Here is a 25,079-nt window from a genome sequence, read left to right as displayed (position 1 = left end):
GGTTTGCTAAGGGTACACAGGATGTTAACCTCTCCCTGGCTGCCTACTGAAATACAGTAATGGCTACCTGCTAAGTGCAGCTACCCCAGCATAACTGCTTGTCTCTGTTCCTGATCGCAGTGTGACCTCTGACAGTGATAGAAATTATGTAGGGGTATGTGGTTGTCTGTTCAAGGCCTAACAAGGTCAAGTCTCAAAAGCTGCTTTTAGCCACTGTAGTTGTGGGCTAATTACGTACTCATTTTAGTCAGTAATTAGCAGGTCCGACCCTGGGTTGGACCTGATGATCTGTTTAGGTGCTTTCCAACCCTAAGCACTATGATGCTATGATTTGTTTGCTTAACAGGTTTTTTCAGTCGCTGTTTCAAGGAAATGTCTCTAATGTAAATAATATTCTCATAGACTGGATGATAATATGCAGGTTCTTGAAAATACATTTTTCCCTCAAGTTGGGATAAAAGTCTAAGTGATAATTCCCTGCTAACCTGAGATGCTTGCAGTGAGTGCTTGATCTTCAGCCAGAATTCTCTCCTTAAATATACAGTCACCACCACTTAAAATGCCCAGAGACAGCCATTTGTATTGGCCAAGTAACACTAGCCATTTGCTATTTCCATGGACCTCGGTTAAAAAAATCACAATAGTTTTGTCCAGCCTCAGTTCTGAGACAGGACCAGGTGCACTTAGACCATTGCTTACACCTAAAGCATCCTTGACACATGCTTGTCTAACTAGTAATGAAGCAGATTCTACAGCCTACCCATATAGCCTGTTCCAGGGTTCTGTCACCCTGGTGATTTAGAAAGTTTTTCCTCATATTCAACTTTAAAGATTTTGGTAAGAAAGTGAGGTTATTTCTTCTTGCCCTTCCTCCAGTTAGCAAAGTGAACCATTGATCATGTCCTCTTTTTCGATTATACAAAAGATTATAATAGATTTCTCACTCCCGCTTAGGTGGTATTCTTTTTCCTTGATTTCTCCAGCACAGGGCATACAATAATTACCTCCTAGATCTTACAGGAAACATGTCTGTTTAATATAGCCCAGAATGAGATTTTGCTTTCTTGCAACAGCATCATGATTCTGATATACATTTAATTTGTAATACACTACAACTTCCAGATCCTTTTCTGTCATACTGCTATTTGGTCAGATATTCCCCCATTTTTTATCTGTGTATTCAGTCTCTCCTTCCTAGATGTGGTATTTAAGTATTTGTCTTTATGGAATTTCATCTTTTATTTTTTCCTCAGAACATCTCTCCAGTTTGTCAGGTCACTCTTGAATCATAATTTTGTCCTTTCAGGTGTTTGTAGTAACTCCAGCTTGGTGTTACTCACAAATGTTATTCCATCATCCAAATAATAGAATTGGACCTTGAATAGACCTGTGTCTTTTATGTGGGCATGCCCTTCTGGTTTGAAAGGAAACCATTGATAACTAATCTCTGAGAACAGTTTTTCAACCAGTTGTACACACAATTGATTACATCTAGGCCATGCTTCCATATTTTATCAATCTGAGACCATGAAAAGTCTTGTTAAAGTTGACATATCATATCTTCTGCTTCCTTGTTATCTATTGAACCATTTACCCTATCAAAGAGGAAATTTGACTGATTTGGCCTGATCTGTTCTTGATGCACTCATTTTGGCTGTGTTTTATTACTAATATTTTTTAGATTCTTGCAAAACAATTGTTTAATCACTTCTCCCAAGATCCTTCCTGGGAGTTAAATTTGGTAGAAAGGTGTGTGATTCTCTGGGTCCTCTTTTTTCCCTTAGTGGTATTTTAAAATATAATGAAGAAAGTTACTAAACAGACTACCAATGTAGTTCGGTCTATCTGTCTCTCCTGAGATTTCAAATGGTATCTAACCATTTTTGGTTGCAGTGAGGGAAGGAGACCAGTTCATATTTTTATAAGGGATGGAGTGTAGCATATTGTATTTACAGAAATGCCTGAAATTACTCTTTCCAATCCATCTCTTCTCCATCTGTTTCCAACTTGCATTGTCTTGAACTGTTTTTCGAAGTGTCCCTAGAAGTACCCATTTATCTAAAGTACAAATATTGCAATGTGAATGTATGTCAGACATACTTTTAAACGAGGAAGGTTACTGTTACTTTTCATTTCACATTTTCTGGACTTACACAGGTGTTTGTCTGTTTTTTTTCCTAGATCATCTTTGTGCCAACAAAGCAGTCACATCCTGCCTTGCCCTGCACTCAAACATTTTTATCCTTGTCAATGGCCATGTGGTTTTAAATGATAAAGGCAGTGAAGGAGGAGCCATGGAGGAGCTTGTTTTTAAGCAAGCCCTTGCCATCCTCATGTGTGGGTCCTACAGGAACCAGTTGCTAAATCTGTTTGTGCGTCCAGCTCTGGTGTCAGTAGCGTTACAAATGACACAAAGCTTCAGAAAAGGTACTCTATTATATTAGTACCTCAAACCTAATGGCCTGGTTGTCAGGGATGTTGAGAACTAAGTCTGTTAGCTAATGCCTGTGGGAACTGTAGGTGCTGAACTCTGAAAATCAAACTGTGACTCTTGATGCCAGCATTTTGGATGAGGTCCATTTGGCAGCGGACTTGTGCTTTTTTGCAGCCATTTTAAGTCCCTATTCATACTAGCACAAAGCCAAACCATTTTCACAACCATGTTAAAACAGTCCTCTGGGAACTAGGCCAGATGCTTTTTGCAGTGTATGAAATCATGGGTCAAGGTAAGATGAATCCTGTGATTCCTGACACTGTTTGCGCTGATCTGCCATTTAGTATTGGTTTGGAAGTAGATACTCTGCAAGTGTTTGCCATTCTGATGTTTGTTGCATGTTTCCTAAGAGGACCAACTTCAACCACATTCTACTATATAATAGAAGCGTGTTTGAAAGTACCCCCTTTTGTATGTTGTTTAACACAAATGTACAGTAATTTAGAAGGCAAGTTAGAGATATAAGTTGTAGACTAACTGAATCAGATGTGTAAGCTTTTGTGGACGAGAGCTCACTTCAGCATCTAATTTTTATGAGCAGCAGCTCACTTCTGCTTATGCATCTCTGATTCAGTTAGTCTATAAGGTGCATCTCTACCCTGCCTTCTGCCTGACTTCAGACTAACATTGCTAACCTCTGTCTGTAAAGAAATTTGGTAAGTGTAAGGCCTGACTGATTTTTCAAGTGTATGCTAAGACTGCATGTTTGCACTTCAGTACCTGCATCATAGAGTACCTATCCACATACAGTATGACTATTTCCAAATCCCTCCCTATCTCCTTATTGGTGTTCCTAAAGCATTTTAGATTGCATGACTTTCTTTCTGTAGTACTTGCCACAACTTTTTTTTATGTGCAAGTAATGGTGTTTGAGACAAATTTAATGAAAAGTTTGTGTGTTTATTGTTTGCACATTCAAGAAGATTGCACAGATACAAACCAGCTCTTTTCCCATTGTTAATTATTAGTTGGATGATATACATTGGCATGACTATTCCATGATGACTTGGTTTCTGTTTGTGCTTATTTTTGAGGGTGATGTTATGTCCAAAATAACATTTGCTAAAACAGTGCAATCTTATTGGAAATTTCCCCTTGTATTTAAAGCTGCTTACTCCTTAATTTACAAATAACTTAAATAAATGGTATCTCCCAAATATCTGTTTTTCAGAGGAAGTCTATAGCTGCTTCAGCTTTTTGCGAGACCTTTTTTCTGATGAGTTCATCTTTTTCCCTGGCATTGCAGTGAAGGTAAAACCTTCCCTATTTGTTTAAATAAAATAAATGAGGGTCCGTAAAGTTTTCCTTGGCTGAAAGGTGGAGTAGCTTTAAGGTTCTCAGTAAACGATATTTTCAGAAATTGTTCTGCTTGTCAAATCTTAGGTCAGTACATGGGAGGAAGATGTCAAGGAAAATCCAAACATAGATCATTTGTTCATTTAGGGTAACTTTGTGAGTAAGTCTTGCACTAGTTTCTTAGCATGGCGTTAAAGAATTTTGGGCCAGGTTCAGACAGGTTCCACAGGTACCTACATTTAAACACTGAACATCTAAAACTTGGGCATCTTAGCTCAGGAGGGTGATCCAACTTGCCTGGGCTTAGATGTCTAGTTCCTTATTCGGGAAGAGAACAAGCTAGGTGGTTGTGAAGGAAATTCTTCCCCATCCCACAATGAATAGGAGATATTAATCCTTTCACTGTAATGCAGTATGAATTCACTGCATTACACCTACATAAATGTTCCCTAGAGTTCTGACTGAATATAGTGCATTTCACTTAACGTTTCCCAGAAGCTATAGTACAGTGGTTGTACTGTGGAATAGAGTGGCAGCTGCTGTCCTGTCCAGAAATTAAACAGAATTCACTTTATCTAACTGAGGTTTGATTACTGAATGTCTTTGTTACAGTGGTGTACTAAAGTGTTTCATGCATTTTACACAAATATGGAATGTACCCTGTATTTAAAAACAAGGAGGATTAGATGTTACGCTTGCTTCGGCAGTACATATACTAAAATTGGGTCTTGCTTCAACAATGAAACTTCCATTCATCTAATAGTTCAGGTTTTGACTCAATTTTTTATCAGATTGTAGATTTTAATCACAAAGCGAGTTTGGTGAACACTTTTTAATAGTACTGTAAAGTAGCAAACTTTAAAAATAGCAAATGCAAAGTACGTAACAAATTTCTATTAAAAAAATCAGTCTGTGACCACACACAGTTCAAATACACCCATGCAAACTTCCATGGTTTAAATAATATTTTACAGGCCTTGGAGGAAAAGTTTATACCAAAACCAGTAATTAAAATCTTTACTATGAACAAAGTACAGCCCTTGCAATACTTTCCATGATTTTTGAGTTTAGAAAAAATACTATGCATTTTCCAGATTGCAGAAAAGTTTAGGATTTGAAGTATATTTGACAGAGAGAGAGTAAAATAAAGTCTTGGAAAAGGCTGTTAGCAATTTTGTCAATATCTTAAATCCAGAACTATTTGTATATATTGGGCCACTGAGAATGTCATCTGTAACATTTTTTACCACGTTAGACCTGAATTATTAATTCATTGTTTGCATTTCTAACTGGGTACATCTACATGTGCATTAATGCGTGGTGGTTACTGTGTCTATAATAACAGGTACTAGCTAAATGCATAGTAACACCAGCACTACTCTGAAGTAGTGCCGGCGCACACATTTTAGGTGATGCGAATTTGCAGTAGGTAGCACGGTTTTTGCGTGCTGCACTAATTTGCAGTAGAATTAATCTACTGCGCATGTGGTGTCTCATGTACATGTGTCCACAGAGATGCAAGTGGCATGGCATACTACCAGAAGCTAGTCAGGAGTAGGAAAACTAATGTGAATGTAACAGCCTTTTTTTGAGCCAAAATAAGGACGTTCTACAGTATTACTGTCTTTGACAGGGTATTGGGCACCAAGTTTCTATGGACTTCTAAGGGCAAAATCCAAACAAAAGGACTTGAGCATCTGATATGCAGCTTAGACAGAATTTAGATGTTTGTGTTTGCGCAAGTGATCTATAAAACCCCTACCTAACCACTTAGGCTAGAAACAGACATTGCAGAATGGAGCAGATCAGCTGTGCAACTGCGTGTTGTGAAACACATCACTAGGACCCAGCATGATCTCCCCACTTTCCCCATTCAGTCAGACCCAAGGCATGGAAACATGGGGGGAGCTGTGGATCAGCGGGGTAAGGGAGTGGTGACTTCAGCTGTTGCTGGGTCCTGCTGCCCACCTATTTCAACTGCAGCCAGAAAAGGTTGTCTAGCCATAATGTAGACAACCAGATGTTCAATCCAGCTGTCCAGAGAAGGATAGAATGCCATCCTTTGCTTTTCCATTAAACTTCCTTGGGCGTGGAATTCTGCCACTGCATGTACTCAGAATTGTTGCCATCTTAGATGTGCTGGCCAGCTTGGTACCTAGCTTATGTTTAAGGCTGTTTGGGAGTTACAAACTGTGTCCTTATGCCAAAATTGCCTGAGGGCTCTAATCAAGGAAGTATTCTCTGAGTGCACATAGTGTGCACTGATCGTGTTAAGTTCTGCATGGAAGATGAAGCCATGGCCACTTTCATTCAAAAATACAGGCAACCCCTGCTTAGCGCTCTTAATTGGCTCCAGAAAAACCGAGCGCGTTAAGTGAAACCATGCTAAGTGAAACCCATTTCCCCATAGAAATGAATGTAAATAGAGATTAATTTGTTACTGCTTGCCCTGACGCTGCCTCTCCTCACTCCCTGGCCCACCTGCCGGTGCTCCAGCCCAGGTCTGTGCTCCTGCTGCCTGTGCGCGCCGGGTCTGACCCCGGGTCGCTTTCATCGCTCTGCACGCGGGCTGTGGCCAGCAGCCCGGGCAGGCCGGGTTGGAGAGGGCGGGCGCCGAGCTAGAATTAGGCACAGACACGTAACGATTGATTTTAAGATTATTTTACTTACACCAAGATGGTCGTGGTGTAGGCTGAGAACTTGCTTGAGTTGCGGTTACAACAGAAAACATGAACACACGTGGAGGTTGCAAGGCTCCACGCAGACAGAACACGAACAATCACGTGGAGCTTGCTAGGCTCCATGCAGACAAACTCCGGATGTCCAGGACAAGCGCGCATAAAACTCGTCGTTACGTCTTATAGTAGGCTCCGTTCGAAGATGGGAAGAGGTGGGCGGTGGATCAGGCCGCCAAACACCTCTGAACGACACACAGGGTTTCTATTACCCTGCCGCGCACACCCAGAGTCCCCACGAGATGGATGTGGAGTCCTCTTCGGCTTGGGCGGAAACTGCTCAAGCCTCTTATACGGCTAGCAGGCCAATCGCTAGCTGCCATGTGTGAATAATTTAGAACTAGCCAATTGCGGGGCACGAATTTGCATACGACGAGCGGGAACTCTTTGCACTGTGCATTTCTGTGTTGCAAAGGAAATGCACCCTGCAAAGATTGCTGCAAAGTGGCGGGAACACTCCCCTGCACGCAGGTTCTCTGCGCAGCAGAACTCCTCCGTGCAACGAAGTTGTAAACCCACGGGGATAATTCGAGTGCCGAAGCACACACAAAAAAATCAGACCTTTGGGTCATGACACTGCCCTGCTCTGGGCCCCCGCCGGTCCTGGCCCTGGGCGCAGGCACGGGTCCCACGATCATGCCCAGACCCTCCTCGCTGCTTCTCACTGCTGCTGCCTCTCCCCACCCCCTCGCCTGTCTGCTGGCCTCTCCGGCCGCACTTGCCAGCCCAAGCACTGGCACTACTATGGCCCCACTCTGGGCACTGGCCCCTGCTGCTGGGCACCGACGCGGGCCTTGCGCTCCTGCTGCCCCACTCTGGGCACAGGTCCCTGCCGGCCCAGGCACTGGCACGGGCTTGCGCTACTTGCCTCTGTTGCTGCCGCTTCTCCCCCCGCCCCGCCTGCTCCAGCCCGGGCACCAGTGCACCTGCCACCCTGCTCTGGGTGTGGGCTTCCACTGGCCCTGACACGGGCCCCACACACCAGCGCAGGCCCCATGCTCCTGCCTCCCACCCTGGGTGCAGGCCCCGGGCACCGGTTTGGGTCCTGCGCTCCTCCCCTCTTTTACAGCCACTTGTCTCTACCTGCTGCCCACTCCAGCACCATGCATCTGCCTGGGCCCATGCTTCTGCCGTCCTGCCCTGGGCTCTCATGCCTGCCCACTCACTCGCCTCCGACTCACTGCTGCTGCTGCCGCTGCTTCTCCCTGCCTGCCGAAACTCCGATTCCACTGAGCCCTCTAGCGAAACTAGCTGAGCGCTCAGCAGAATCGGGTATCAATTCTAAATGAGCGCTATAGCGAAGTAGTGCTAACTGGAACCACGTTAAGCGGGGGTTGCCTGTACTGTTGAAGGGGGAAAGAAAGCTACTGTGGATGGCTACTGTTTAGTGTGACAAGCTAGTGGCTAGGGCACTTGCTGAAGAAGTCAAGAGACCGCAGTTCTAGGACCACCTCAAGGGAGTCAAATCTGTGTCTTCAAGCTCTCAGGAGAATCCTCTGATCCCAAGCTGAGGGTTACATTGAGGTTTACTCGTCTTCTCCTTTTTGCTGAACCCAGACCACTGTGTGGAAAGAAATGCAAGGCTCCTGGGACCAGAGGGAGAACAAGGAAAGGGAGCATGGCAGTGGTGAGGGCACTCCTCTGAGAAAAGGGAAACCTAGGTTATGATCCCTGCTGCCAGGACTACAATGCAATTTACACTAAACAGTCATTAGATAAAATATGTAAATAACCATGGGGACTGGGACTCGGGTGTCCTCCACACTTCCAAAGGGTGCTGTAGCCACTGTTTAAATTATGTGGGAGTGTTAGCTCAGTCCTTTGAAAAATCCATTCAGGTAAGTAAGTGGTTAATTTTCATGAGTAGAGTTAATTGTACTCGTCCAAGTTGCAGAAGTATCAATAACACCATTTCTTTCCCCAGGACTTTGAAGAAGGATGTTTTCTGCTCACAAAATGTGATATAATTCAAGTCACTGCACAGGAAATCTTAGTTGCAGAGAAAGGAAGTGCTGCAGTATCTTTCCTATCAGCTATGTTGAGGCCTTTTATGGAAAGTTACCAGGTATGCAGTTCTGTACAAACTTCTCTCTTGTCCCAGGTTGTATATTTTGGTGAGAGAGTGGCAAATGTCCTGGTTCTTCTGTGATACAACCCGTCCCCCTCCTCCCCCCCCCTCCCCTCACACACACTCATCTTAGCAATTGGTACTAGTACAGCAAAGGGCACTGCAGTAGTAAATTCACATACATATATAGACATGCTCATTCCCACTCCTGACATGTTTTAAAAAATGATGGGGCACTTCCCTTCATCCATGTTAGGTCCTTGCAATATGCCATTTGGAAATATAGATTAGAGCTTGTCTGCACAAATATGCCCACAGTAACGGCCTATGTGGATGCTCGTCATATTCTGCACTAAGCGTGCCTTTGTGTGGTTTAATTTAGTCTGCTGTGGAAAGAGCTAAACTCAGCTGCATGCCAGGAACAGCCCAGTGATCAAATGTGTTTCACAACACGCAGTTGCACAGCTGATCTGCTCCATTCCGCAATGTCTGTATTTTAAATTTTCTACCCTAGCTTATTTTGCAATAGCTTTCCCTCACAGACAAGCCATATCTAAGTGTCTCTGCATGGGTGGGTAAGCATATCACTGTGAAGTGCAGTTTCACTTAAAAGGAGAAATGTAAAGGAACAAGCACTCAGATCCAAGCATAAAGAGAGAAGGGCCTCCTTTAGGTGCCTCAAAAACAAGTAGGGAAGTTTAATACTTGCTTCAGTCAAAAGAGGAAGAGAAGGCTAGCAGTACCTGTGCTCTGGATGTACATAGCCTACTCCTTGTGGAACCTTCTCCTAATAGATTAATTATTATTCCTTAGGAGGAGCAGCTGGTGAATCCGTTAGTGCGCTAGCATGCAAAATACAGGAGGTAATTACATGTTTGGAGAAGAGTTTGGATCTAATTCGTGCCAAAGCCTGTGTCAGAATGCTTCACCCCATTGGTGTCTATTGAAATTATTTTTTCCCTGAAGCCCACAAAAACTAAGCCCTTTCACTTTTATTCTTCTTGCATGCTCTGTTTATTTCGATCCAGTGTCCACCTCTGGCAATGTAACCTATTGATTAGAGCAGGGGGTGGCAGTCTTTTAACAATGGCAGGCTGTCATTTGTGCCTGCATGCAGGCACTTCTATCCCCCACCCGGTACACTGCCCACAGGCAGCATGAGGGTCACATCCCAGGCACCCAGGTCCTCCAGCCTCATGCCCCTTTCCCTACCCACCTCTGCTATGAGAGATGCTGCTGCTATGGGGCGAAGTGTCAGTGCAGCCAGCAGCTTGGGGATTAATGCAATGGCTGCCAAGTGTAGGGACCCTCTGATCCCGCCCCCACCCTGGAGCTGCTGATTATTGCTGAGAATGACAATCAGCAAAGGTAAATTTGGCAGTGAAAAAGTCAGTGGTTGCAGCATGAGGGTTCTGTTGGCCATGCCAACACCCCTCACTGCAGAAGTGGTGTTGCCCACAAGAGGAGGGAGTGTGAAGCTGACAAGGGGACTAGGGCTACTGGAATGTGACGTCCACAAATCCCCAACTGCAGGGGACTCTGTTGCAGGCCAGATCCAGCCATAGAGCCATAGGTTGCCAGCCCCTGAATTTGAGCACAGACCTGGGATGTGGTGGGGCAGGGATTTATTTCTGATTCTTCCACTAAGTTGAATGACTCTACTTTTGTATCTTACCTTTTCCATCCGTAAAGTAGGTGCTGCTGAAATGGGGGTCATTGTTGCTGGTTCCGCAATTTCCTTAAACACAGAGACTAAAAACCAGCTTCTATGATGATTCCATGTGATCTTAAATAATTTTAGATGTAAATACTAGGGTTCTTATTATTAACTGCTAATCATAAACAGCATTAAAAATGTAAAATGCTTCATATAATGGTGTGTATATATAAGCCTAATAAAAATGAATCTTTCCTTTCTGATTATTACGAAGATATATTATTCCTTTATTATACCATGTTTCCATTTCTAAAAGATGTATTTAATTAAAGACAAATTAAACTGAAGGAAGAGATTTCTGAATATGCTTAATGTTTCTTAGATAATCTGCAGGTACCTCTCAAAAGAAGCAAAGGAGGCCTTCACTGAGAAGCAGATGATATCTGGAATCCGTAACTTTGCTTTTCCGCTTCTCGAGACAGGTATGTATCTCGTGTGGTAGAGATGCGACACCTTACGCACAATTCCTAGATGGGTAATGAGCAGAGTTTTTATTGCCTTTTTGCTTTCTCTCTAGGAAGCTCTCAGTGTTACGAGGTGTTGTCTTCTGATGTGCAGAAAAATGCCTTATCAGCATTTGTGCGACTACATGTCGTGGACAAAATGAAAACGTAAGTACTGCAAGGAATCTAGGATGTGTAAAAACTGCATTAATTCCAGAGGGATGCTAGGGTATGTGGACACAAATGTTGGTTATGTAAGTGCATTACTGTAATAGGCCTGCAAATATGCAAGGATGACATCCAACATACCAGATTTACTTGACTCCAAAACAAGATTTTTACTTCAATCATGGGGTGTGGGAAGGGAAGGTATCTTAGATTTGAGTAGCTGCCTGAGGCTGGTGGTGGTTCACCTTTGGCTTCAGCCTGGGGTCAAAGCTGGAGCTGAGCTGTTGGGGTGGCTTGTGCGATGGGGGAGGGGGACAACCAGAGGTGTGTGGCTTGGGGTGAGGGGGGAAGCATGGAGGAGACCACACATCCTACTTTCTTCCCCTGCTGCCTGCCCTCCCCACTCCCCTGCTGCTGACCTTTGGCTCTGATCCCTTTGGCCCTAATCTGGCTGGGCCTGGAGCTGCCAGCACTGCTTCCCCCCTGGTTGGGCTGGGGTTGGGGCCACTGCTGACTGTGCTGGAGCTAGAGCTGCTCCCAGAAGGTAAGCAGTTGGGGGGTGTAGGGGGGATGTGTGGGATGTAGATGGGAACCAGGGGGCAGGCACAAGGGGCCAAGGAGCAGGAGATCAGGCGGCAAATGAGGCAGGAAGCAAGGAACAGGCACAGGCATGGGGGCAAGGAGTGGGGGGTCTGGCCCTTGCCCCTGGCTGCTGCTTTGTGGTGGGCGGGGGGGTGTGCAATTTTAAGATGTCCCTCCAATAATTAGATTCTAGACATGGAAAATGGTAACACATTTAGAATTTTCCCATGAAGTTTCCATATTCTAGAATCTGATTATTGGAGGGTCATCTTAAATTTGAAGTCATCTTGGATTTGGGTAAATACAGTAATTTCCTGAAATAAGATCTGCAGCTTTTAAAAGCTTGATGTCATCTTTTCATTGTATGTGGCTTGTGGAACCCAAAATAGGGAATTTACAATGCCAGTAGCTGGTTCCTCCTTCATTTTACCCCTTATCTGGCTGTTTTGGAGGTCCCTGGCAGGACATTCAGATAAACAGGATTGTGTTCAATGTACACATGCATTTTGTAATATGCTCAAATATCTATCTCTTTTTTAAGAGAAATTTTATGGGCAGCATAATAAACAGGTCATCCTTATCTCACTGGAGTATTGACTTTGGCTTTAACATCACAAATCAAGTTAAATGGATGTTACACTTAAATTATCTGACTTTGACCAGAAAAAAGTGGCAAGTTAGTAAAACTTGAAATCAGTTAATGTTATTCAAAAAGAGTGTGATACCTAAAATGTATAATGTACAAAATGTACACATAGGGCGTGTCTACATGAGACGTTACTGTGCATTAGACTAAATTGTTGCAGAGTAAAGTCTCACTGTCTAAATGTGTGCAGCAGTTAGGATGCAGTAGGCTAATTTAATGCACTGCTGGTTAGTCCCATCAGATACAGGTAGCATCTGGCAGTTCAGTAAAGTACTGTGCGTAAACAGATGTATAGATAGTGACATCAGGATTACTCCGGTTTACTCTGGTCTAAATGGAGCTGGAGTATATTCAGTTGCATTAACTGAATGCGTAGACACGGTCACATATTATGAGATTCTTATCGTATTCAGGAGCAGAGAGGGAAGAAAGGGACTCCCACAATGTGCAGTATTTCACCAGGCATATTTAGCCCTTCATTTATGAAGAATCTGCTAACAGACATTTTTCAAATTGTACATTATAAACCATTAAGTTACCCAGCACACTGGGAGCAGGCAGTCTCTGTTTTGTGACTTTGTCTGATTGGGTGACTTTTCATCCCAAACCCTCAGATTTCAAGATAGCCAACAACCTGCTTGTAGTCAGAACACTTGTGTAAAAGTTGTAAAACCTGGAACTTCCCTACTGGTCAGGGATGTGGTGAGAATGCGTTAGTTTCGATATGTAGACCACTCGGAAAGTATATGTAGTAGGTACTGTTCTGATCTTGTTCTTTTCATAACATCTAGTTGTGACGACACCAAAAAATGCTTATGAGATCATCAACTGAAACAAATTAGTTTAAACCAGGGGTGTCAAACATCCAGTCTGAGGAACTGTTGCATCTGGCCCACCTGCAGTCTGGTGGGATAGTGGAAGTGCATGTGCCTGGCTTCACACTGCTGCCTGCCATGTGCCTGCCTTCACACTGCTGCCTGCCATGGCACTGCTGACCAGTCAGAGTTCTGGACCGCCAGGCAGTGGCACAGGGCACGTGACTGCATGGGGCTGTGTTCAGGCATTATGGATCTGGAGACGTGTCAGCATGGAGCTATGGCTGGACAGTGGCATGGAGCCAGGGGGCTGCCATCCATAGTCCTTTCCTTGTTCATGCTGCTGCACGCACCTGGGTCCAGCTCTGTGCTGCTTCCTGAACATAGTTCCATGGAGCAGCATGCCTACACCTCCATCCCACTGCCCCGCCTCAGCCCTGTGCTTCCTCACAGCCCTGGCTCTTCACTGATCAAGACCCCTGGCTCCATGCTGCCTGAATGTAGCCCCATAGATCCAGCCCAGTGCCTGGGGTGAGTTGGACATCCCTGGTGTAAATTCTTGCAACTTATTAGAGCTTGTAGTGAGTTACATTTGCCAAGGAACTGTTTCAGTTAATTTTTTTAGTAGTCTGCCTTGCTAGTAAGCATTGGTAGGAGACACACACAAGAAGGGGGGAAATGTTCTACAATTTAAACTATCCTTCAGTAGTATTTGTTTAAAATATCCATGGCGCATCATCAGTAGGCCTTCTGGAGCTCAGGACATAGATAATATTGATGCAATTAAGGGAAAAAGGAGTTAAAATTTGATTTTATAGATAATATGAATAATGACAATTATTAATGATTCAATTCCAAAAGAGTAACAGTCTTGCTGTTTTTGTTTTGTTTTTTTTCTGATCTAGGACCAATGGTGTGACATACGCTGTAAAGAAAGATGCCCTCAATAAAACAGCTGACATGTTAGGTAAGCATGGTCTTTTACTGCTATAAGACTAACATAGTGATTCTCAGTCAGGGTGCTACATCGTACAAGCACTTATACATGCTTTACAACTTGCAGATAAACACAGAGATTTCAATGAGGAATCCACAGGGTCAAACACATTCTGACCCCGCTGGGTCCTTCTGGGTTCTTTGCAACAGAAGAATTTAACCGGGAGATGGTGGTGGGGGGCAGGCACTTGGCAGACACAGGTACTGGGGGAGAGGCAAGGCGTGAGAGGGTCAGGAAAGGGGCAAGTCCCCTGCCTCTTGGGTCTTGTCCCTTTCACCCCCACTGCTGCTTTCTGGGGAAAAATGTATGGCAAATTTGAGAGAGAATTATACCACACTTATAAATTTTCTGTGTATAGAATCTAATTATTGGGGGGTCATCTTAAATTCAAAGTTATCTTGAATGTGGGTAAATAGGGTACTTGGGAGAGAAAATCATAGTTAACTCCTAAGAAAAATCACATGTCACTTCTGGTGATTCATTATGGTAGATGCAATAAAAGTGTTCATGAGCTCTGAGTGGAAGTAAGCCAGTTACATGTTTTTGCTTGCATAAATGACCACATCTTGTCTTTTTTTAAACCTTTTTTTGCTGTTACCTAGTTTTAAATAAAAAGCATTATGGAGAATAAGGAATTTTATGGAATGATGCTTTTAATATTCTAGCTGTCCATATATACAGTTTACTACTATTTTTTTTTCATCCCTAGATTCCAGGATACCTGTGATAAAACCTGCGACTGCAAGACTTTAATATTAAATGGTTTTACATGGTGACTGTGGACAGAATAAGCTGCAAAAAACATTGAACAGTCCTGAAATGGAAAATGGGTAGGATGCCACAGGAGCCACACATCTGGTCCTTTCCATTTTGGGAATTCTGAGTATGCAAAAGGGGGAGGGAATGGATGTTCTCCAGGTGGAATACTTTCATCACCAGTTAGGAACTTTGTCAGCACTGATGTTCAGAATGACATTTGTACCTTTTTATTAAAAAAAAAAAAAAATAATAAATTAAACCTTACATATTTTGGATTATATATTTAAAGAAAAAAATAGTCACATCTACTTAAGTACTTACCTAAGCTTACAATGACATGGTTGGTTTCAAAGTATTTCGTCAGTACGTAACTGTAACAGGGATCTAAAGATTTAACATTAAAAAGGACAGTTTAGAAAAGCAGGTTGCAGGCTGTTGCGTGTCTGAGATGGTTGTTCTGCTCCTCTTTCACAACAGGTGTCCCACGCCCCTGGCAAGAGGCTGCATCTGTCCTATTGCTTGATTTCTGTTTGCTAGTTGGCATCAAGAGGGAACCCAGCATGTCAGTCACCCCTGCTTGCTGCACAAGAGCTGCCTCAGCATTGGCAAGGGAGGCAAAGCCATGCTGGGGGTCCTTCACATGCAAGCAGCACCTGTCTGGCCAGGCCTTGCAGTGTGAAGTGATTTGCACTTTTGTTGCTGAATGAGGCTTTAGCTGCATGTTTCATCAGTGAGGCTGCTTGAACTGGTGAGTGTGTTAGGACTACCAGGTGTCTGGGACGTGGTCTTTTTTTTGGTCCCATCCTTGTGTCCAGGCAGGTTTTTAAAATGAGATCAAATGCTCTAGTTTTTGCTCTTTCTCTTGTTTTCCGGGCTGGAAGCAACGGGCAAGGTGACTGGCTGCCAGGGGTCATGTGCTCTGTTCCTGTGCCCCAGTGTGGGCGGCCGGGTGCCCTGCTACACATTCAAATTAAATTTGGATACAAAGCAGCTCCAGGCTTTAAACATTGCCAAGTACAAACACGGTGCAGCTGGAGTCCGACTGAGTGTGCGAATCACTTGGCACAAGTGGCCGGTATGCATTTAGTACACGGTACGTGTCACGTGCAGCAGGAGAGGCGGAACGCGCAGTCCGGGCCAGGGGCGGCTCCACGCGCGGAACCTGGCTCCAGCACCGGAGGCGCTTCCTCCCACTTCACTTCCGGTGTGGGGGGAAGCCAGGCCGCAGGTGCTTGGTCACGGCGACCTCGCGGCGGAGGGTCGGGTGCACTTCCGCTCTGAGAACCCGGATGTACTTAGCAAGGGCGCAGCTCCGGCCTGAGGGAAGGCCGAGCGCACTGTATGACGCATAGGCGCCGCGCCGCAGCACTTCCGGCGCGGCCCGGAAGCAGAGAGCGCGTGGCAATGGGCTCGCGCGTGGAACTGGGCTTTGTGGAGGCGGCGCTGGGCTGGCGCCTGGGCAGCGCGCAGTTCCCCAGCAAGGTGGGAGGGTGGCCAGCGTGGCTGGGTGAGGCTGGGCTTCCGGACCCCGCGGCGTTGAGCTGCGGCCGCTGCGGGCGGCCCTGCGCTTTCCTGCTGCAGCTGTACGCGCCGCTCGCCGGCCGCCCCGACGCCTTCCACCGCACACTGCTGCTCTTCTGCTGCCGCCACCCGACCTGCCACCGCCCCGCACCCGGCACCTGCCCGCTGCGCGGTGAGATCCCCGCCCCTCCCCCGGGCTGGCCCCGGCCTGCCCGCGCGCTTGTGGTGACATCTCCGCGTTCTCTCCTCCCCGCAGCGTTCCGGAACCAGCTGCCCCGCGTGAACGCCACGTACCCGCCCGAACCGCCACCGCTGCTGCCGCCCGCGCCCCTCCCCGCCAGGCCCCCGCGCCTGCGCAGTGGTGCCGCCCTGTGCCGCGTCTGCGGCTGCCTCGCGCCCAAGAGGTGCGCGCGCTGCCGGGCCGCGAACTACTGCGGTCGCGCGCACCAGGAGCTCGACTGGGCCGCGGGACACCGCCGCCGCTGCAGGCCAGGTCAGGTCAGGTCAGGGGGCACGCAGCTCCTGCCCTTCCTCGCGCCCTGCGCAGTGTGCGCGCAGAGAGAGATGGGGGGGGGGGTGGTTTGTGGAGAGAGAGAGAGAGATTGGTGTAGCCCTGCATCACAACGTGGGCATGCACACACATTGCCGCACCCCTCCTGCATTATATGCACACACAGCTGTATACAGTATATAAAATGCATGCACGTGCACACACTGTATACATATATGTTCCTACATGCATGCATTTTATATGTCTAGATACACGCACACCCCATCCAATATATATTTCCGCACACAAATACACACCACTACGTTGTGTACACACACAAACACATACATACACACATATATATATGTATATCTCCAGCCACAAACCCCTACATAGTGTGTATACGCACATGCGCGCGCACACACACACACCCGTCTCCACACACACATACCACCACCACTTTACATGCATCACGCATGTGCACGCATATATACATATCTGTCTTTTTGTCTTTCCACACATGCGCATATAGATAGAGGTAGAGAGAGATGTCTATAGAGATAGATATAGCATGTACACACCCCTGGATGTTACACATGTCATGCATACATATTGTGTGTCATAGAGGGTGTGTCTATATGTATGGATGTGTGTAGAGGGGGGTGAGGAGTAGGCCCTGTTGGAAGGGTGGGGGAGGTTTTGGGGGGGTGTATATATGACTTTTTTGGGGGGTGTAGAATAGAGGTATAAAATTACTGGGAATTTTGAAGCTGTGAAAAAAAACCTGTTTTTTTCCTGGAAAAAAAGCAATTTTGGGAAAAATTGAAATATATGCAATACTTATTTTCCTAGCACCCTTTACAGAGATAAATTCACTTTGCTACGTTAACAACCTAAAATTATTATGTAAATTTTTTTCTGTTTTTTTTTCTCTGGGCCTTCACATCTCTAGTGTAGACATAGTGTGTGTGGGGTGTGTGTAGTGCAGGGCTGGGTAAGAATCGGGCCTTGTTTGACGGGGGGGGGAGGAGTTAATTGGCAGACTATAAATCTGAAATTTCTCTAGATGTGTGAAAGTAATTAAGATTTGTCTCTCATTCTTGATTCAGAGCTGCTGCAGAAGGTGTGTGCACATATATAATGTTACAGACACACATGTGCAGGGGTGTGTGGGGAAGTGTACACGGGTGTATTGCGTGTATGTATGTCAGGACTGGATAAGAATCAGGCCCCATTTGAAGGCTGGGAGAAGTTTTGCATGTGGGGGATGCCTTTGTGTATACACACAGGTGGGGGACTGGGTAAGGATCAGGCCTTGTTTGGAGGTGGGAAGGATTTTGCTATTCATGTGTGTTCAGGAGCTGCTGCTAGGAATTGAGGAGGCGGCTCTTGTACCTCCCTTCCCCCTTGGTGGCATTTCCTGTCAGAGGGAGGTGGTGTGCGGTGATTGGCTGAGGTCGGGCAGGGTAGTAGTGCCTCTGCAAGAGATACAGAAGCTTTTGTGAGCTACTGTTCGCCTACAGTTTTAATAACCCATTCGCCCACCAGGGAACAGATGACCTTTTAGCTTTTCTTCTGCTCCTCTAGTTGGACCCAGAAGGGCAGAAGCTGCAGGTTTTGGCAGGGGGGGATGGACAGACAGAGGTGGGCAGCACTGCCACCTGAACCAAGTGAGAATTACAGAGAAGTAAGGCTGGGAGGGACCTCGAGATCATCTAGTCCAACAAGTTCAATCCCTAGTTAGATTAGATGATCTCTTGAGGTCTTTTGCCTTACTTCTGTCTGATAACTCTCACTTGATTCAGGTGGCAGCGCTGCCTGGCTCTATCTGTTCCTCCCCCTCCCACGGCTTCTATCCTCCTGGGTCCTGCCCAGACAGACCTTTAAGATCTTTCTGTTAAGAAAGTGCTACGGTTGTCCTGAGACTTGACTCCATTCATGCTGGAAACCCCATCATGGTGGCTGTGCTCTGAAGCAAGAGCACCTGCTTTCTGCAGGCAGTGCCATGTTTCACCTCTAAGCCAAAAAAATCACCTGCTCCTCCTCTGCAGGCAGCAGAAGGCACTTGTAGATGCACTTGAGTCCTCAGGGTGCCTTCAGCAGCTAGTGCTTGCCAGGGTACACTTCATGGCCTGCCAGTACAGCTGCTGAGTGGAGCCTTGAAGACATAAACGAAGTCGTTTGCTGTGTTGGCCACTGGCTGCTACCAACATGTCTAGGGACAGAGACAGCTGCAGCCTGGACAAGGCTTGTGGCTTCAACATGATTTTGTGTTAGAAGGATTGAGTCCCTTCTGCAGTGCCAGATGGAAATTGGCTGCACTTTCTCACGAGTTCCTTAGTGTCAACAGTGGAATATTTGGGAGGGTGAAGTCAGTAATGTGTTATTCTTGAGGGAACAGGAAATATGGCATGAAAGGGTAAAAACTGGTTGTTCTTCTATGTCTTATAGCTCAGTCGGACACAGAGATCCCAGACCATGGGTTCCTTTTCCCAGAATATGAAATTGTAATTGAACCCGAGGAAACTGAGTCCTCTGATAGTGAAGTGGAGCCTGATGGCAACAAGGCAAAACCTGATGACAGTCCCACAGATGGAGATTCACAGAAGGATCCCAAGAAACATGAATTGGAAGCTGCAGGTGGTATCGGTAAGGAGTAGAACCTGGGTGCCAAGAGGGATCTGCCCTACCTGCATCCTCTGGTGCTTCACAGATTAAAATATTTAGTCCTCAGAAGTGAAACACTTCATGTGAACCACAAAAGTCTACAGCTAATCACTGAAAAAGGTTAATTCTTTTGTGGTTGTAGTAACCTCGCTTTTTTCTTGTATCCCTCATTAGACATTGTTGCATGTAAAAAAAAAAAAAAAAAATTGGATTGATAGAAATGACCTTTTATGAAGTGTTACTGAACAGCCAGATATTAAGGTCACCAGTGGTTAGATTTATAGCACTGAACCAGTGTCCTTGTTGTGTAGGGAAGCTTCTTGACTTCTCTGGGTGCCCAGGTGTATTTTTTGGAGACTGCTTGTAACTAACAGGTTTTAAAATGCTTTTCATAGGCTGTGCATAACCTTGTGTGTGCTGGGAAAAAAGTTTAATATGCTTGAAAATGCTTCAGCTCGCTGTAACTGAAATAAAAAAAACATTAAAGTCCAGACCTATTTCCTGAAAGGCCAGTGAAATTGTTTGAAGCTACTCACTGAGCACAGCATGTGTTTTGAAGAGTTTGTGACAACAGAAAATGTGGCATGCTTAAACTGATAATTGAACCATTTAATTAATGTCTAAAACTTTGGGCTCAACTTACTCAAGTGAAAGAGGTGGTTTGGCCATGTTAAATATGAGAGATCAACGCTGGGGATGGTATGCCAATAGAGAAGCCCCTTCAGTTTTTACATGATCAGTTGTAAATTTACTGCCACGGTTTTACACTACAGCTAACGAGCTCTGTGTGTCACTACCAGAAAGTTCATCAGACTTTGTGCCTCAGGTTTGAGACAGATTTCCCTAAATTAATTCTTTCTGGTTTTTTTGTCATGCCTTTAACGTTCTGCTACTGGAATGTATGCTGAAAATGCTACAGGAATTAACGAACTGGACACAAAGCTGCTTTAGTCAGTTGGCATCCTAAAAAAGACAATCTTCTTTCTGATGATGCAGCCTGCTTACATGGCTGTTACACGTTTTGATGTGCCTTTTTGAGGTTAAGACAGGTAAATAATAGTATTTTTGTTTTAACCTTGACAATCTTGTACCAATCTGTATTTGTCTGTCTTCTGTGGTTAGGTGAAGTGTTTGAGCCACTAGATGAAGAACAATTGGAGGCAATGGCAAAACATGAGACTCTAGAAGATAAGATCTTCCAAAAGTTCAAGAATCAAATAGCTGCTGAGCCAGAGCAGGTGAAAATATAACAGTCTTGTCAAAAGATGTATGTGTGGTTTATATTTGGAGTATAGAACATCACGGCCTCAAGGCAGTTGCAGTATTCTGGTTTTGTTTGTTCAAGTTATGCTTTTAATATCTTAAGCTTATGGTCTGAGATATGAAGAGACTAGATCATCCAGTCTGCATCCCTACCAACATAGGAGAGAGTTTCACAGACCTGAGGTCTCATTTCCTTAAGGGAAAATGGAATGTGAATCAAAGGGAGGGCTGCATGAAGCAGGAACCCACAGTGAAAGGCAAGGCTGCTGCCCTTCCTCAGAGAGGGGATGATGGAAAAGTGAACAGCATCCACTTACTTTCATGTGCTCATCTTGCTATTTCCCCCCTGCAATTCTAGCTTTGTTTTAGAGCTACAAAATGGGAGACCTGGGTTGTCTTCCAGCCTTTGCTGCCTGCTTCCTTAGGCAGATTTTTCCAAAGTCACAATCTGCCTGCCTGGCTTTCATCGCAGAACTGCAGAGCCTAAGAGCCTCATTCTACAGCTTAAAGACCCTTTGTTAAGAAATTCAAAGCATTGCTGTATCAAGGGAAAAGGGATGGTGGAAATTCTGTCATTTGCATTCTTTAGTCTTGCTAAAACCACTTGTTCTGAATAATACAGCTTGGAAACTACAATGAAAATGGCATTTGCAAACAGATGCAAGAGGGGGAGTAGAAAAAACTTCATCAGTGTCCACATGTTTATAGCTTTGTCTAGTTAAATTGCATTTAATTTCAGATCATCAGATACTGCAGAGGAGGAGGAGGTGGCCCTATCTGGGTGTCAGGTGAAAATATTCCTGAAGCAAAAGATATCCCAAACTGTTCTTGTGGTGCCAAGAGGATATTTGAATTCCAGGTATGTAAACTGATTCCAGGATATTGTTCTTAGGGTATAGCTAAGAGCCTATTTTAAGTCTGAGATGCAGATAATTTGCCTATGGCTACAGCAGAAGTGTAGAACCTGCTATTAATTATCTATTAGCTCTTAGTTAATAGCTAAAGTAACTATTCTTTCTTATGGGACTTTATCATAAGTGGCAGCACCTTTCATCCTGGTATGGTTTTGTAGCCTGTAAAGTGATAAGTATGTCTCGGAAGCACGGCATGGGTTCAGTTTCTTGGATGTAGCAATAGGAACCAGGTGAATAGGGATCACATCTGGATTTGTTTTTGACAGTTACGCTGTTTAAACGTAAAACTTGCTAATGTGGACCAGTAGTCTTTAGCTATGTGTGCCACCATCATGAGATTCAAACTCATGCTTACTGTTACCCCTTAGGGGTGGAGAGAGTTTACTCTACATTGGTGACAGAGTGAAAAACTGAGGGCATTGGTAATCTGTGCTTCCCTGGTTCTAGGCTGATGTGCCAAATCACCTCTTAGAACCAGCGCTTTGACTTGACCAACAGGAAGAGCTTTTCCCTATGTGCGGATACAATGAATGCAATGAAATCTGAGTTAATTAGTCTTGGAGATTTATTTGTTAGTTAGTGAATGCAGATCCCTGGAGCCAAGTGAAATCTGGTTAATTAGTCCTGAAGAAGCCAGGGAAAGCCGGCTTCTTTCCTGCTTATGCAGGGGGTCGGACTTGATGATCTATTGAGGTCCCTTCCGACCCTAACATCTATGAATCTATAACCCATCACTCTGGTCTTAGGACGTTAGCAAGGATTTAGTGCACTGTTAGTATTATTGTATAGGAAGCAGAATTCTTTATGTGGAAAATTTTGCATTTTTGAAATTAGTTTTGTTCTAAATCACAAATCTTAAAACAAGATTCAAAATGTTCTCTATAAGGAAAAGTTTTATTTCAGAAGAATCGGTTGTATAAACCCCCCCCCCCCCTTAATCATCTTTTTATTCCAGCTATAAATGATAATTAGCTATGCAAGTTCTAGGTGTTGATACAAATACATAAAATACATTGGGGATGACAAGCTAAGATTTCCTATGGGAGGGAGACTAATCCCTTAGATCAGCAGTTCCCAGCTTTGGGGTCATGACCCCACTTGGATTCGCAAAGACATTCAACAGTGTTGACCAATTATGATGAAAATCTGAGAAATAAGCAGGAAACAACAGGTTCCTTTTGCAGGCTGGCAGTGTTCCAGCCTGCAAAGGCCTGCTTGGGGGTAGGGGGAGCAGGAAGAGGGTGCCATGTGCATGTGCACACATGCACATGGCAGCCAGGCAGTGTGGAGAGCAGCTTCTGCAGCTCTCTCCAGGTAAACTTATTGAGGGTGGGGGGTGGGCCAGGGCTGGGATATGGGGCCTGTCTAAGGAACAGGATGGAGCCATGGGCAGTTTGTGGCGGGGGGGCTGGCTGCTCACATTCCTGGGGAGGGAGGCATGAGGGGAGCACATGCTCCCCCAGATTTGTGCACAGGGTGGGAGCAGATATGGGCTTTGGGCTCCGTCTTGCTGCCGTCCCTCCCTGGCCTCTGGGACGTGCTGCACAAGAGAGCAGAGTGGGGTGGGGAAGCTTGGTGCTGCTGCTGAGAGCCCACCAGCTGTACCACAATGGTGAGGTGCCCTGTGCCTGCTTGCCTGTGTGGCAGGAGCAGGGGGAACAGTTCTGTGCTGCTGCCACTGCTGGGTGGGCAGGGGGGTGCCTTGCCATGGGTCCTGGCAGTGGCACTGAGCCTCCCCACCCTCCTGCACAGGATCCTGCCCACTGGGCTGTAGAGGCCCCCCAGGGAGGTGGGATCAGATAGCAGGGCTGGGAGCCCACTCCCCTCCCCTCCCCTCCCCTCACAGGCTCTACTTCCTGCTGTGCCACCCAAGGGGGTGTTGATTTTGTCTGAATCATTTTGGGGTTGCAAAAAATTTCCAGTGTTTAAATGGAGTCATGCTGAGGAAAGGGTTGGGAAGCACTGTCTTAGTAACAAGCTACAGCATTTATCTAATGCATTTATTGACATATTGTATTTTGTGATCTGAAGGTTATGCCACAGCTGCTGAACCACCTGAAGGTTGACAGCCTAGAAGAAAGCATTGACTGGGGCACGTTAGTAGTTTATACCTGTGCTGAAAACTGTAACCAAGGAGGCGGGTACATTGAGGAGTTTGTATGGAAGCAGGATTTCACTGCAGACTCTGTTTAACTTTGACAAAGAAATTGACTTTGGATTCTCCAAGTTCAGGGTGGCTGCTTTAGTCTCTGAACTAGGCTTTCATACTTCAGTGCACATGTGTACACATTTGCAAAAATTCAACTGAACTAGCCACTTGTTCTATATGACCCTGGGCATTCATCTATTGCAGTTAAATGGCAACTCTCAGTTAAAGATGGCCTGGAGGAACTAAAGTGGATCTTGTCAACTTCTTTCCACCCTCTGTGTATTGTATTGTACAGTTCACTTCAGCATGCACAAGTGAAACCAAACAGTTCCGTTTCAAACTACAGCTTGTTAATCTCACAATACAATTCTCTTAGCAGAATACTGGATGTATCTATAAATATTTATTTGAAATTAAAAATTAACATTTCTATTACTTGTGTATTTTGTAAGATGATTTTTACTGACCAAATCCCTAAAATCAAGCCTGTAATATCCTTTTATGAAAGAAGTAGATGAAACTCTCTGAATTTTAAATAGCCTAAGGTGGTATCTGAAACCCAGTTACTCTGATGATTCTACTTCCATTGAGTGTAGTAGTTAGGAGATAATATAGCTTATAATGTTAGACTGTTGTGCAGAGTGTACATTTTTTTTCTGTTAAGAAAGAAATGAAGCCAAGATGGTAACTGAGTATTTTGCAGTAGTAGTCAATGGCTCTGGAGTTTTAGGATAACTTGGGCCATACCCTGAAAAGCTAACATTCATTTACAGTGACTTACAGATCATTGGGTTCAACCTCCTTCCACTTGGGCAGGAAAGACTGCTGGGATCAGATGACCCCAGCAATGTGGGCATAAAGACACTTTTTGAAGACTGCCAGGGTGGGATGACTGTTCCACCTCTGTGGGGGGGCCTGTTCCAAACCCTCAGCACTCAACTTTTAAAGCTTTTCCTTAAGTCTAGCCTGAAGTGATCATCAATCAACTTATGCCCATTATTTCTTGTCCTCCCCTGGGGGGCCCTTGGTGAATAGATGCTCAGAGAGGACGTGGTGGCAGCCTTCACCAGGCTGAACAGTCCCAAGTCTTTCACCCTCCTCATATGACCTGGTCTCAAGGCCTTTCTGTGCTAATGTGCATGGCCCTCCTTTAGACTCTCTGAGCTTCTCCACATCCTTCCTGCAGTGCGGTGCCCAGAACTGGCTGCAGAACTCCAGCAGCAGTCTCACCAAGGCTGACTAGAGCGGGTGGATGACATCCTTGCTTGAGATGCCTCAGTAGATGGATGGCAGTGTTTGATTAGCTCTGCCAGCTATGTCACTGAATTGGTGGCTCATGTTCATTTAATGTAGAG

General features: G+C 45.1%; 2 protein-coding genes and 1 long non-coding RNA gene across 4 annotated transcripts in view; 2 read left to right on the top strand and 1 right to left on the bottom strand.

The window, feature by feature from the left end:
- GNPAT (glyceronephosphate O-acyltransferase) overlaps nucleotides 1-14,988 on the top strand; it is a 49,361-nt gene extending 34,373 nt beyond the window's left edge. For both annotated transcript variants that reach the window (XM_019479809.2, XM_006275161.4), the window contains exons 10-16: nucleotides 2,182-2,427; nucleotides 3,666-3,745; nucleotides 8,450-8,590; nucleotides 10,633-10,732; nucleotides 10,828-10,921; nucleotides 13,870-13,931; nucleotides 14,671-14,988. In XM_019479809.2, the coding sequence (XP_019335354.1) occupies nucleotides 2,182-2,427; nucleotides 3,666-3,745; nucleotides 8,450-8,590; nucleotides 10,633-10,732; nucleotides 10,828-10,921; nucleotides 13,870-13,931; nucleotides 14,671-14,714 (767 nt within the window). In that variant the 3' untranslated portion in view covers nucleotides 14,715-14,988. The remainder of the gene's footprint in view (nucleotides 1-2,181; nucleotides 2,428-3,665; nucleotides 3,746-8,449; nucleotides 8,591-10,632; nucleotides 10,733-10,827; nucleotides 10,922-13,869; nucleotides 13,932-14,670) is intronic.
- Nucleotides 13,928-16,571, bottom strand: LOC132244212 (uncharacterized). Its single transcript, XR_009455774.1, has 2 exons — nucleotides 16,536-16,571; nucleotides 13,928-15,104 (listed from the first exon to the last, which is right to left on the bottom strand). It is a non-coding gene; the product is annotated as an uncharacterized LOC132244212 (long non-coding RNA).
- PDCD2 (programmed cell death 2) lies at nucleotides 15,240-24,159 on the top strand. Its single transcript, XM_019479811.2, has 6 exons — nucleotides 15,240-16,413; nucleotides 16,498-16,734; nucleotides 19,183-19,380; nucleotides 20,521-20,636; nucleotides 21,401-21,520; nucleotides 23,607-24,159. Exons 1-6 carry the CDS (start codon nucleotides 16,062-16,064, stop codon nucleotides 23,766-23,768), a joined length of 1,185 nt encoding a protein of 394 aa, XP_019335356.1. The 5' UTR covers nucleotides 15,240-16,061; the 3' UTR covers nucleotides 23,769-24,159.
- The last annotated feature ends 920 nt before the right edge of the window (nucleotides 24,160-25,079 follow it).

The sequence above is a fragment of the Alligator mississippiensis genome, chromosome 1 (assembly GCF_030867095.1).
Source record: "Alligator mississippiensis isolate rAllMis1 chromosome 1, rAllMis1, whole genome shotgun sequence".
Taxonomy (NCBI): domain Eukaryota; kingdom Metazoa; phylum Chordata; order Crocodylia; family Alligatoridae; genus Alligator; species Alligator mississippiensis.
This window is presented reverse-complemented; position numbering and strand designations above follow the sequence as displayed.

What these genes read in the sequence shown, in the direction of transcription:
- PDCD2 (XM_019479811.2), top strand. Translation starts at nt 16,062, where the DNA reads ATGACGCATAGGCGCCGCGCCGCAGCACTTCCGGCGCGGCCCGGAAGC. An exon ending in GGAAGCTGCAGGTGGTATCG is followed by an intron (nt 19,381 to 20,520) that starts GTAAGGAGTAGA and finishes TTCTGTGGTTAG; the next exon opens with GTGAAGTGTTTGAGCCACTA. An exon ending in TAGCTGCTGAGCCAGAGCAG is followed by an intron (nt 20,637 to 21,400) that starts GTGAAAATATAA and finishes ATTTAATTTCAG; the next exon opens with ATCATCAGATACTGCAGAGG.